The 12571-nt window shown below is 50.0% G+C and overlaps 2 protein-coding genes across 2 annotated transcripts; both read left to right on the forward strand.

The window, feature by feature from the left end:
- Window positions 1-1359: 1359 nt before the first annotated feature.
- CTRU02_202050 (d-3-phosphoglycerate dehydrogenase) lies at window positions 1360-3262 on the forward strand (the record flags this gene model as incomplete). Its single annotated transcript, XM_070203968.1, has 8 exons — window positions 1360-1664; window positions 1765-2072; window positions 2182-2661; window positions 2700-2824; window positions 2888-2930; window positions 2982-3040; window positions 3097-3178; window positions 3234-3262. 8 exons carry the CDS (start codon window positions 1360-1362, stop codon window positions 3260-3262), a joined length of 1431 nt encoding a protein of 476 aa, XP_070062550.1.
- A 3350-nt stretch (window positions 3263-6612) lies between these two features.
- CTRU02_202051 (class v myosin) lies at window positions 6613-11731 on the forward strand (the record flags this gene model as incomplete). Its single annotated transcript, XM_070203969.1, has 7 exons — window positions 6613-6795; window positions 6834-6963; window positions 7025-7214; window positions 7266-11121; window positions 11174-11247; window positions 11304-11518; window positions 11583-11731. The coding sequence occupies 7 exons, from the start codon at window positions 6613-6615 to the stop codon at window positions 11729-11731; spliced, it is 4797 nt and encodes a 1598-aa protein (XP_070062551.1).
- Between the last annotated feature and the right edge of the window lie 840 nt (window positions 11732-12571).

Raw genomic sequence — 12571 nt, forward strand, 5'->3', positions numbered from 1 at the left:
CCTCCTCAAATCCCGTGGGGCTGTTGATTGATCGTAATCGTGATGCTGCGCGGCCCTAACTAAGATGGAAACTCCGTGGTGGGATGTGAGATGTCGGGCAGTGTGCATGGTGCGGTAGCATCGGAACAGGTAACATTTCGATTAGATCACTTCGCATGTATGTACCAGATTGTGCAAGCACACACACACACACATATTAGACCCAGTATACAGGTGCAGGTTATTGGTAGAGGATGTTTGCCGAACTGAAGAACATTCGATTCAAGCTGGCTGTTCTATCTTGTGTGCACTATTCCATGCTAGGCGGTGACGAGGACAACAGAGGAGTATAGATGCCGATGGGGAACGGCGAGGGCACCTCGTAATTGGTTGCTGGGGAGCCTGTGTCAGCGGCCAGAAGTAGGACAGCTAAATGGTCCGTAACCGGCAACCTTAGCCCGGGCATTACATGATGTGTATTGATGCGTCGATTTCTTCAAACACAGCATGACCCACGCAAGTGGCTCTTGACCAGTGTCAAGTCTCCGTGCCGGCGCGAATGGGGGAAAAGTTTTTCTCTCCTGCTGGGCGGTGGTGGCCCGTCAGGAAAGGTAAGGCAGCTGGACCTGGATGTAGTGACTCAAGCCGCCTTACTGCCCATGGTAAATGCGGCGTACTCGACTCGGTGCCGCTGCTATACACCGACTACCGGAATAACTCCGCCTTTCGTGTGAATATTGAACACTGTGTGAGCAATCCCCGATACTTCAACAACACCAGATTTTCGGAACTATTCTTTGTCTGTATTCGCCTCCGCACCGTGTGCAGATAGTCGACACCTGGTGGTTGGATCCCTGGACCACATTCACTGCTCGGGGTCTGCCTGGCTGGGTTTAATGTCGTTCCTAGCAGAACGTCATCCCTGGGCTCCGTGTTGTACGTACCACATTGTTCTCCAACTGTGACACGGGCACCTCTTTGGCAGCATACTCAGCCACTCAGCCAGTAAGATGCCTTAATCGGAGCTACAGCAAGAACGCACTACTTTTTATTTTACCTTAGTCCGATGCAATCGAGTCACTATTGCCTGCTACCTTGACCGCGGGGCATTTCGCGTCATTTGATTACTTTGGTTATAAAACTTCTCTTTCCCCAGCACATCTCAGTAACTACTACAACTCATCTCTGGCTGCACGCCTGTTACTCACAGAATTAGACACCTGTTCCCTCTGTCGTCTGATTTACATCTAGCTTGCCCTTGCAGTCATTCAACTACATACATTGACGCACCGCTTCGGCCCCGCTCCAAAAAATCGCATTACCCCTCCATCATCACCCACCATTTAGGTCGGCAGACGAAGAAGACCATAGTCTTATATAATGGCCTCAGCGAAGGATATTACCGGCGCCTCTGCGCTTGGGAGACAGCTCGAAGTCTCTGCCAGCCTTGGTCTCTCTACTTCGCCCACCGCCACCTTCCACTCTCCTCCTTCTAGCTTTGGTGGCCCGGCCCTTACCAGAAGGCCAGCTCCCAAGCTGCTGAAGCCCTTCGACACTCAGGATATTAAGATTCTCCTTCTTGAGAATGTCAATCAAACCGGCAGGGACATCCTCACCGAGCAGGGATATCAAGTCGAGGCTCTCAAAACCTCATTGCCAGAAGACCAGCTCATCGAGAAGATTCGGTAGGCGATACCTTGTGCTGTGAACATGGGCAGGAGAACATGGCGCAGTCAGAGCCTCCAAGAGACAAGGAACCTCAGCTCATATTATTTAATCTTATAGGGACGTCCATGTCATTGGCATCCGCTCCAAGACCAAACTGACCGAAAAGGTCCTCCGCGAGGCCAAGAACCTCCTTGTCATCGGCTGCTTCTGCATTGGTACCAATCAGGTCGATCTTGAGTATGCTGCTACTCATGGTATCGCTGTTTTCAACTCTCCTTTCGCCAACTCGCGGAGTGTCGCGGAACTTGTCATTGCCGAGATTATCACTCTGGCTCGTCAGCTAGGCGACCGCTCCAACGAGATGCACCGCGGCACTTGGAACAAGGTTAGCGCCAAGTGCTGGGAGATCCGTGGCAAGACGCTCGGTAAGCTTCGTGGCTTTGATGTGACTTTTTCTTCTTCTTCTTCTTCTTTTTTTTTTTTGTGTGCTATGATGGTTACCTGTATTCCGGGGAAAAGCTAATGCTTGTTTAGGTATTGTGGGCTATGGCCACATTGGCTCTCAGCTGTCTGTCTTGGCCGAGGCTATGGGCATGAATGTCGTTTATTACGATGTAGTAAACCTGATGGCCATGGGCACTGCAACACAGCTTCCGACTTTGGATAACCTGCTTGAGGAGTCTGACTTCGTGACCCTACACGTGCCCGAGGTCCCGGAGACCAAGAATATGATTTCGACTGCTCAATTGGCGAAGATGAAGACTGGTGCCTACCTAATCAATGCTAGCCGTGGTAGCGTTGTTGATATTCAGGCTCTAATCAACGCCATGCGCTCCGGCAAGATTGCCGGTGCTGCTCTCGATGTGTACCCCAACGAGCCGGCTGCCAACGGAGATTACTTCAACAGCTCACTGAACTCTTGGGGCGAAGACCTACGCAACCTGAACAACATAATCCTGACACCGCACATTGGTGGCAGCACTGAGGAAGCCCAGCGCGCTATTGGAGTTGAAGGTTAGCAAGAGGAATCACTGAGTGTTTCTGATAGTTACTAACACAAGTGATAGTCGCCGAGGCGCTTGTGCGCTATATCAATCAGGGTATCACCTTAAACAGCGTGAACCTGCCCGAGGTTAACTTGAGATCATTGACTCTGGACGAGCCTGATCATGCTCGGGTATGTAATCGATTTAGCAATACATGCTTTGCAATGTGGGCAGGCGGCTAATGAAACTGGCAGGTGATCTACATTCACCGCAATATTCCTGGTGTCCTTCGCCGAGGTAAAACAGACTCAAAACCCTGTGCTTCAAACAAAAGCTAATCCTGGGCAGTCAACGAGATTCTCGGTAACCACAACGTTGACAAGCAAATTACCGACAGCAAGGGAGATGTGAGACTTTAGTCCCAACTTATCTAAGAGTTTGAGCGTTGCTAATGCAGTACTAGATTGCTTACCTTATGGCCGACGTCAGCAATGTCAAGGCTGAAGATATCAAAGAGATATCAGATAGTCTGGATTCCTTGAGCTGTGCGTAAATCCCACATTTACGAGGCTGAATCGCAGCTTGCTAACTTTTATACAGCGCGCATCTTGACTCGTGTCCTATACTAGTTTGGGCCTGACGGTCATGACATTTAGAGGGCGTTTGTGTTGGGGATTTTTGGGACATGACAGCGGCTGATTAAGTTCTCCGCTTTCCAAGACAGCATTTCAACATGTCGGCTGAAGGGCAATTGGACGCTTTGGATTATGGAGTATCGGATTCATATCAACTTGAAGGCATACAAAAAATTACGTCAGGTAGACCACAGAAGACGCATGTGCGGCTAGGGCGGAATAAGGACCACTTGGTGTTGACATCGGTATGTTCACACTGCGTAAATAGCTTTGCGGCGAACAAGAAAAGATAAAATTTGAGGACGATCATATATCGCTCAGTTGCACAGTGCCGCAAGTCCAATGGAATCTAGAGACAGCAAGCGTCATGTACACTTTCTAGTTATGTTATTCCAAGTGTCTGATTGAAGAGGTATAGGCGGGTTGTTTAGCAAGGCAGCGAGTGAAATCATGAACGACACATTGTTAATTTACATCTTAATGGACTGCCTTTGCTAGAAAGTGGGATGGAGACGGTTAAAAGGAGATACTAGGAAGGAGCACACTGAATCGGAAATTGTCATGATGCAGCGGGCCCAGGTCCGGACCTAAACCCGGTAAACGCACAGAGAGCATGAAATGTACGTACAGTACGGGGCACAAAAATACCCATGTGCATACGTTGTCGTCTATGCAGCAATGTGGTGGAACTGGTGTTCTGTTGGTAATCTACACTCGAGTATACATGATCTACTCTAAACACACGAGGGATTTATGAACGTGATTTTTGGGGGAGATTGAAGAGACAAGCAAACGAACGGCATTTACCAAGTATTTTGGTCAAAGAGCAATGTGTGCTGGCGACCCAATGAGAAAAGTAAGCCTTTCTAGCAGCTTCGTGGATTGCTAACCTGCAGCAAGCATGAAATAGCAATGGCATGACGGAGAAAACTGGAGACGCCGGAGAGGGACCCTGCTCCGTCGTGCTTGGGCTGAGATGAAATTTGCAGTTTAATACATTGGGAGCAAGCGGGTAGGGGGGCCGCTATCCACCGTTCAACCGGGGGGAGAGGAGGAGGATTGTTCACTAGAGGCGGAGAAAAAGGGGTCGGGGGTTCGAGAAAGCAGACAGTAAGGAAACACTGTGCATTTCAACGGTTAGTCCGGGCATTCTCTAACAACAGATATAACATGCTGTGGAATATGGAATACGCCGTCCTGGCTGAATCCATATTACACTGTGACAGAAAGGCCCTGAAAGAGAAAGAGGGCCCCAGATGTGTTCACCTGTCTATCTTTGGTCGGTCCAATTGTTGACTGTGGGCCTTGTGATTATGACCGAGTGTGCTGACCGCCTCGCTCATCCATGGTTTTGGATCGATTGGCTGTAAGCAAAGTCTCTTAGAAGGGAGCAATTGGCTGGTAGGATGGTAGTCAGAATCAATCTGCCTATGTTCCCACGGCAAATTGAGGTGAAGGCTGGCCTCATTCAACACATACTTGCTGGTCTTTGTTGATTTCGTCTGCAATGTGCCTGCGAGAAGAAAACAGTTGTTGCATCAGGGGAAGAATCACCTGGCACAGACCCATAATATGCTACTGTCACCGGTGCGTCGAAGAAACCCCAGATGGCCAGCGGCTTCGTCTGGGCTAATGACCAGCCAATCCCCTACGAGACATGTGCCTGTCCGCTTAGGCTTTGGCGATAGGCAACAGAGCTCAAGTCAAGGCCAATCTTGGTAAAGACAATTTGTTACAACTCAACCACGAGAACATGGAAGATATTACAGGAAAACGGAAGGATAATACGGCGCCTTTTGAACAATGATCCTTTTCCTTGAATAGCTGTGGACTCATTAAGATTCAGAAAAAGGAAATCTAATTAGCCTCAAGTGATAATCTCACTCTCAGAATCCATCTTAGACTCTAAGTTAAATCGTCTTGCCTTGACTCTTTTGTTCTGTTTCTCCATCGTCCTAGGCGCCCTTTTCAGAATGGATAATCATAAATATGCCCGTCGCTCAAATTTGTGTGTTGTAAGCTCAAGGTTCATTGAGTGAAAATTGAGGCAAAGATTTTGGCACAATGGGCTAGTTCTTTGAAAAATTGACCGCCCGAAAGCAGAGCAGTCGATGATGGTAAATTGTCCAATGTCAAGTACCTTTCCTAGCAGGCAGGATAAACGTCGTGGCCGTCACTCAGTAGATCTCGGATGGTGTTGTATGAATCATGGAAGAAAAGCCCATAGCAGCCGCCATACCTCTCTATGCACTTTCGCACTGTATGCTCCTTGCCAATCTTTCGGTGCCCTTTACACGCTCCAGATGCACTCTGGTTGCGGATCTTGACCTGTGTAAGGTAAGTCTGAAAAGAAGTACTATGGTTAGAACGCGGACGGCAAGTACTTATGAGTACCTCTAGGAACGAGATCCTGATAGATTAAGGGCAGCAGACGGTGGACTGGAGTGTACCCCTCAGTACCAGCCTGAAACTGCACTGCCGTAAGGTACCACCCACTCAGGGTCAGGAGAGATGCTCTAGCTCCTCAGCTCCCCTGTTGTTCAAATGTGACCCTGCATTGTACGTTCACTCTTAAGGCATAGGGGACTACCCACCGTATATCAGCGTACAGCATAGTCGGTGCCTGCCCATGCTGCTGCTACCGTCCCGACATCTGCACAAAGCACTGGACACCAGCAGTAGTACTACCAGCAACAGCATGATAAACATGCGCTGGTGAGGCATCTTTCTGCGCTCTTTACCCTGTAACAACACCCAGCCTGCGCGTGTGGACGCCCCCAGCTACTCGCCATCAGCGTCAGTGCGCTCGTTCCTCTCACCCCCCGGCTCATCCTCACCTGGCGTTTTTGCTTTGAGCCCCTGTCCGTTGGAACCTCAAAAAGTTGTCCCGTTCACCAGGCTGGCCATCCTCCTTTCCTTACTGCCTTAATCTATCCACGTCCACGTACGAGCTGTATTTGTGTGCCATCTATCCAACTGGCCACAACGCTGGACGAATACCCAACTCGTCCAAGTCGCCAACTTCTTCGCATCATCCCTCAGCCATCCGTTACCATCTAGGGCGGCCCATCGTCCTCCCCGACGCCCTCCCCTCTTTCGCTCCTTTGATCTCCATCTTCGACAGCCACGACAACGACGACGACGACGACCACTACCTTAAGACCACGATTGCGTTCGGTTCTGGCAGGCACATTCTAAAGACATCTCCTGCTCGCCCATGAATCTCCCCAATCCCTTCGAGCTTCCACCCCTAGACTTGCCTCGCCTCATCCGCCTGTGTTCTAAAAAATACTAGCTGTGTCCACCAACAACTCGAAGCCTCCATCGCCCCTTTTCCATTCCCAATGTCTCAGAACTACGATGTCGGAACGAGGGCTTGGCAGCCCGATGCCACCGAGGGTTGGGTCGCGTCTGAGGTCATCAACAAGACTGTCGACGGCAACAAGGTCAAGCTGGTTTTCAAGCTTGACAGCGGCGAGGCAAGAATCCCATACCCTCCCCATGGCCTTGGGCTGGCTCCGCCTTTGGTCTTGATATTGTCTGTTTGGCGCTGACTTCCCAGCAGGAAAAGACGGTAGAGGTCACCTCCGAGGCCCTTCAAAATGGCGATTCCTCCCTGCCTCCTTTAATGAACCCGACCATGCTCGAGGCTAGTGACGACCTGACGAACCTGTCCCATCTCAATGAGCCTGCCGGTACTGTCTTGATATATCCATACCGTGGCATAGCCTTAGTACTAACTGGCATCTTCTACAGTGTTGCAGGCCATTCGTCTGCGATATGCGCAGAAAGAAATCTACACATACAGCGGTATCGTCTTGATTGCGGCAAATCCCTTTGCTAGAGTAGACTCCCTCTATGTACCTGGCATGGTTCAGGTCTATGCAGGCAAACAGAGGGCGACACAAGCGCCGCACTTGTTCGCTATTGCAGAGGAGGCTTTCATGTAAGACGACCCTATAAAGTCATGCGATATGCGGTTACTAACCCAGCAAAGCGACATGGTACGGAGCGGGAAGAACCAGACTATTGTGGTATCTGGCGAGTCCGGTGCTGGCAAAACCGTCAGCGCAAAGTACATCATGCGCTACTTCGCAACAAGAGAATCGCCTGATAACCCGGGAACGCGGTCCAAGAAGGGCGCTGAAGCTATGAGCGAGACGGAAGAGCAAATCTTGGCCACCAATCCCATCATGGAGGCTTTTGGAAATGCGAAAACAACGCGTAACGACAACTCCTCACGATTCGGTAAATACATCGAAATCATGTTCGACGAAAAAACCAATATTATCGGTGCTAAGATTCGTACCTATCTGCTTGAGCGATCCAGACTTGTCTTCCAACCCCTGAAGGAGCGCAACTACCACATCTTCTATCAACTGGTTGCCGGTGCCACTGATACTGAGCGGCAGGAGCTGAATTTGCTTCCCATAGAGCAGTTCGAGTACTTGAACCAAGGTAACTGCCCCACAATAGACGGAGTTGACGATAAAGCCGAATTTGAGGCCACAAAGGCTTCTCTGAAGACCATCGGCGTAAGCGAGGCCCAGCAGTCTGAAATATTCAAGCTACTTGCCGGCTTGCTTCACCTCGGCAATGTCAAGATCGGAGCTTCCCGCAATGATAGCGTTCTTGCGCCAACAGAACCATCTTTGGAGTTGGCTTGCTCCATACTCGGCGTCAATGGCACCGAGTTTGCCAAATGGATCGTCAAGAAGCAACTGGTGACCCGAGGGGAGAAGATTACTTCCAATCTCACCCAAGCCCAAGCTATTGTTGTCCGAGACTCAGTGGCTAAGTTCATCTACTCCAGTCTTTTCGACTGGCTTGTTGAAATTATCAATATGAGCTTGGCAACAGAGGATGTCCTAAACCGGGTTACTTCCTTTATCGGTGTGCTCGATATTTACGGCTTTGAGCACTTCGCGAAGAACTCCTTTGAGCAGTTCTGTATTAATTACGCCAACGAAAAGCTACAGCAAGAATTCAACCAGCATGTCTTCAAGCTAGAACAAGAGGAATACTTGAGAGAACAAATTGATTGGACGTTCATTGAGTTCTCAGACAACCAGCCTGCCATCGACCTGATTGAGGGTAAGCTTGGCATCCTGTCACTATTGGACGAAGAGTCACGTCTGCCCATGGGCTCAGACGAACAGTTCGTTACAAAGTTGCACCATAACTATGGAAGTGACAAGCACAAGTTCTACAAGAAACCTAGGTTCGGAAAGTCCGCCTTCACGGTGTGTCATTATGCCGTAGACGTCACCTACGAGTCTGAGGGCTTTATTGAGAAGAACCGGGATACTGTTCCCGACGAGCACATGGCCGTGCTACGCGCCACAACCAACACATTCCTCCGTAACGTCTTGGATGCGGCCTCTGCCGTTCGAGAGAAGGATTTGGCATCTGCTTCGTCCAGTTCCGTGAAACCCGCCGCTGGTAGGAAGATTGGTGTGGCCGTCAACCGGAAACCGACACTGGGAGGCATCTTCCGTTCTTCATTGATCGAGCTCATGAACACCATTAACAACACGGATGTGCATTACATTAGATGTATTAAGCCCAACGAGGCGAAAGAGTCGTGGAAGTTTGAGGGTCCTATGGTTCTCAGTCAGCTGCGAGCTTGCGGTGTCCTCGAGACAGTACGAATAAGCTGTGCTGGTTATCCGACTCGGTGGACATACGAAGAGTTCGCATTGCGCTACTACATGCTCGTTCACTCAGACCAGTGGACATCGGAGATTCGGGAGATGGCCAACGCGATTCTTTCCAAGGCTCTAGGTACTAGCTCTGGCAAAGGCACCGACAAGTACCAACTTGGTCTTACGAAGATCTTCTTCCGTGCCGGCATGCTTGCTTTCCTGGAGAACCTGCGCACCAGCCGTCTCAACGATTGCGCCATTCTCATTCAGAAGAATCTTCGCGCCAAATTCTACCGCCACCGCTATCTTGAAGCTCGGAACGCAATTGTGACCTTTCAGTCCGCAGTCCGTGCATATATCGCCCGAAAGCAGGCCCAGCAGCTCCGCACTGTCAAGGCCGCAACAACAATTCAGCGGGTTTGGCGTGGCCAAAGGCAAAGGAAAGAGTACTTACGCATCAGGAACGATGTCGTCTTGGCGCAAGCGGCGGCCAAAGGTTACCTTCGAAGAAAAGAAATCATGGAGACCCGCGTAGGCAACGCTGCTGTCCTCATCCAGCGTGTATGGCGGTCTCGTCGCCAAGTTCTTGCTTGGAGACAATACAGAAAGAAGGTTACTCTCATTCAGAGCTTATGGCGCGGCAAGGTCGCCCGGCGTGATTACAAAAAGGTGCGCGAGGAGGCTCGCGACTTGAAACAGATTTCGTACAAGCTCGAGAACAAGGTTGTCGAACTCACTCAGTCTCTAGGCTCCATGAAGGCCCAGAACAAGAATCTAGTTTCTCAAGTAGAGAACTATGAGGGCCAGATTAAAGCATGGAAAAACCGCCACAACGCCCTCGAGGCACGGACGAAGGAGCTTCAAACCGAGGCCAACCAGGGTAGTATTGCAGTCGCCAGACTGCAGGCTATGGAAGACGAGATGAAGAAGCTTCAGCAGAGCTTCGAAGAGTCAACTTCAAACATCAAGAGAATGCAAGAGGAGGAGCGAGAGTTGAGAGAGTCTCTGCGCTCCACCAGCACCGAACTAGACACCGTTCGACAGCAAAGTGCACAGATTGAGAGCGAGAAGCTCTCGCTGCGCCAGCAGCTGGCCGAGCTTCAGGACCAGTTGGAGTTGGCCAGAAGACTTGCTCCCACTAACGGCGAGCTGACCAACGGCGCTGCTGCTCAGGCTCAGCCCTCAGCCGCAAGCGGTCTCATCAACCTCGTATCATCCAAGAAGCCGAAGCGGCGAAGCGCTGGTGCTGAACCTCGCGAAATGGATCGGTTCAGCGCTGCATATAACCCTCGGCCCGTCTCCATGGCGGTCACCAGTACTGCACTCAGGCAAAATTTGCAAGGCGCTGGCTTCATACCTGGAGTCGACAATATCGAACTTGAGCTTGAGACCCTCCTAGCCGACGAGGATGGTCTAAATGAGGAGGTCACAATGGGTCTCATTCGCAACCTGAAGATCCCCTCTCCCAACACGAACCCCCCACCATCTGATAAGGAGGTTCTCTTCCCGTCATATTTGATCAACTTGGTCACTTCAGAGATGTGGAACAATGGTTTTGTCAAGGAGTCGGAACGTTTCCTTGCCAATGTCATGCAGTCGATCCAGCAAGAGGTCATGCAACACGATGGCGATGAAGCCATCAACCCTGGCGCCTTCTGGCTTTCTAACGTTCACGAGATGCTCTCTTTTGTCTTCCTGGCCGAAGACTGGTACGAGGCCCAGAAGACAGACAATTACGAGTACGACCGTCTCTTGGAAATCGTCAAGCATGATCTTGAGAGCTTGGAGTTTAACATTTACCACACTTGGATGAAGGTTCTGAAGAAAAAGCTTCACAAGATGATTATTCCGGCCATCATTGAGTCTCAATCTCTTCCTGGGTTCGTTACCAATGAGAGCAGCCGCTTTCTCGGAAAGCTTCTGCAGTCCAATTCCACACCCGCCTATAGCATGGACAACCTTCTTAGTCTGCTGAACAGCGTATTCCGCGCCATGAAGGCCTACTACCTGGAAGATTCGATTATCACTCAGACAATCACTGAGTTGCTCCGCCTTGTCGGCGTTACCGCTTTTAACGACCTTCTGATGAGACGTAACTTCCTCTCTTGGAAGCGTGGCCTCCAAATCAATTACAACATTACACGCATCGAGGAGTGGTGCAAGAGCCATGACATGCCCGAGGGCACCCTTCAATTGGAGCATCTGATGGTAAATTTTCTCTTCCTTATGCGGATGACAGCTAACTGACCCTCCCGCGTAGCAAGCAACAAAGCTCCTTCAGTTGAAAAAGGCTACCCTGAATGACATTGAGATCATTCAGGACATTTGCTGGATGTAAGTATAGGTTCAATTAGCGACGAATCAAACTGCTGACGTATCAAACCTCGCAGGCTGTCGCCTAATCAAATTCAGAAGCTCTTGAATCAGTATCTAGTAGCAGACTACGAGCAGCCCATCAATGGCGAGATTATGAAGGCTGTTGCCTCTAGAGTGACAGAGAAGAGCGACGTTTTATTGCTGCAGGCCGTCGACATGGACGACAGCGGCCCATACGAGATTGCCGAGCCCCGAGTCATAACGGCTTTGGAAACTTACACTCCCTCATGTAAGTCACTCTACTGACATAGTGGGGTCTGGCGAATAACTTGCTGATTATACCTTGTTTGTAGGGCTTCAAACGCCACGGTTGAAGCGCCTTGCTGAAATCGTGTCTGCGCAGGCGATTGCTCAGCAAGAGAAGCTGGAGTATGACCCTGAGGATGGCTTCGAACCCAATGGTGACCTTGCTGAGGTTGATGAGAACGACGTGGTCGCATAATGAGATGCGGGGTGTGACTCTGTGATTTGTGTAGGACCTCGTTATGGGCGGACAAGCTGACCATCGAGGTCATTCTGCCTTGCGTCATTCGCTATCCTCTCATTCAGATTGGCCACCAAAATAATCGAGCTGTTAAACGGACAGTAGCATTGTATAAGAGGCCTGTACCTCGTGTTATGAGCTAGAAATGGGGATTTATTAGGGTAGGCATTTTGCATGGATAATGTAAAAGAAGATTTGAGTATGTCGAATTTCAATGATATCGCCAATTAATTGTCAGGCAGGGGAAGTTTGCACACTTTAGTTTATGTTATCCTGTTCAAAATCGACATGCACAGAACTGGCGGTTCGACCAAACAAGTTCCCAAGATAGCCCACTCATAGCCATATTTTTTCTGTGCAACAAATGTGGTTAAGTGATAAGTTATGGCCGACTATATGAGGTGGGAAACGGGTGAGTAAGATCTTAATTCAGACCTAGGTACCGAGTTCCGTTGCTCGGTGTCGAGATGTCTTAGTTCGAAGGCGGCATCGATCTTGTTCGACCGCCGTCTAGTGAATGGCATTCTTCTGCCAAAGATGCTATGGGTGATCAAGAGCGTGTAAACTACCACGTGATCTGGAAAATCCTGTAGCCCTCGCGGGTGTGGACCTCGTACAGCTTATATGCATAGGAAGATGCCCCGCGCGGTGCTTGAATGCAATAAGCGAGGCCTTCCCCCACCATCCTCTCACGTTTTAAGTAGTCTGCCTTTGATCACAACCAGTACGAACAGAGTTGAGTTCGAGGCTTTGCGAGCTGTCTTTTTGTTCCATTTCTAGTCATTCATAATCGATACA

Source organism: Colletotrichum truncatum (genome assembly GCF_014235925.2).
Source record: "Colletotrichum truncatum strain CMES1059 chromosome Unknown Contig_0001, whole genome shotgun sequence".
NCBI lineage: Eukaryota > Fungi > Ascomycota > Sordariomycetes > Glomerellales > Glomerellaceae > Colletotrichum > Colletotrichum truncatum.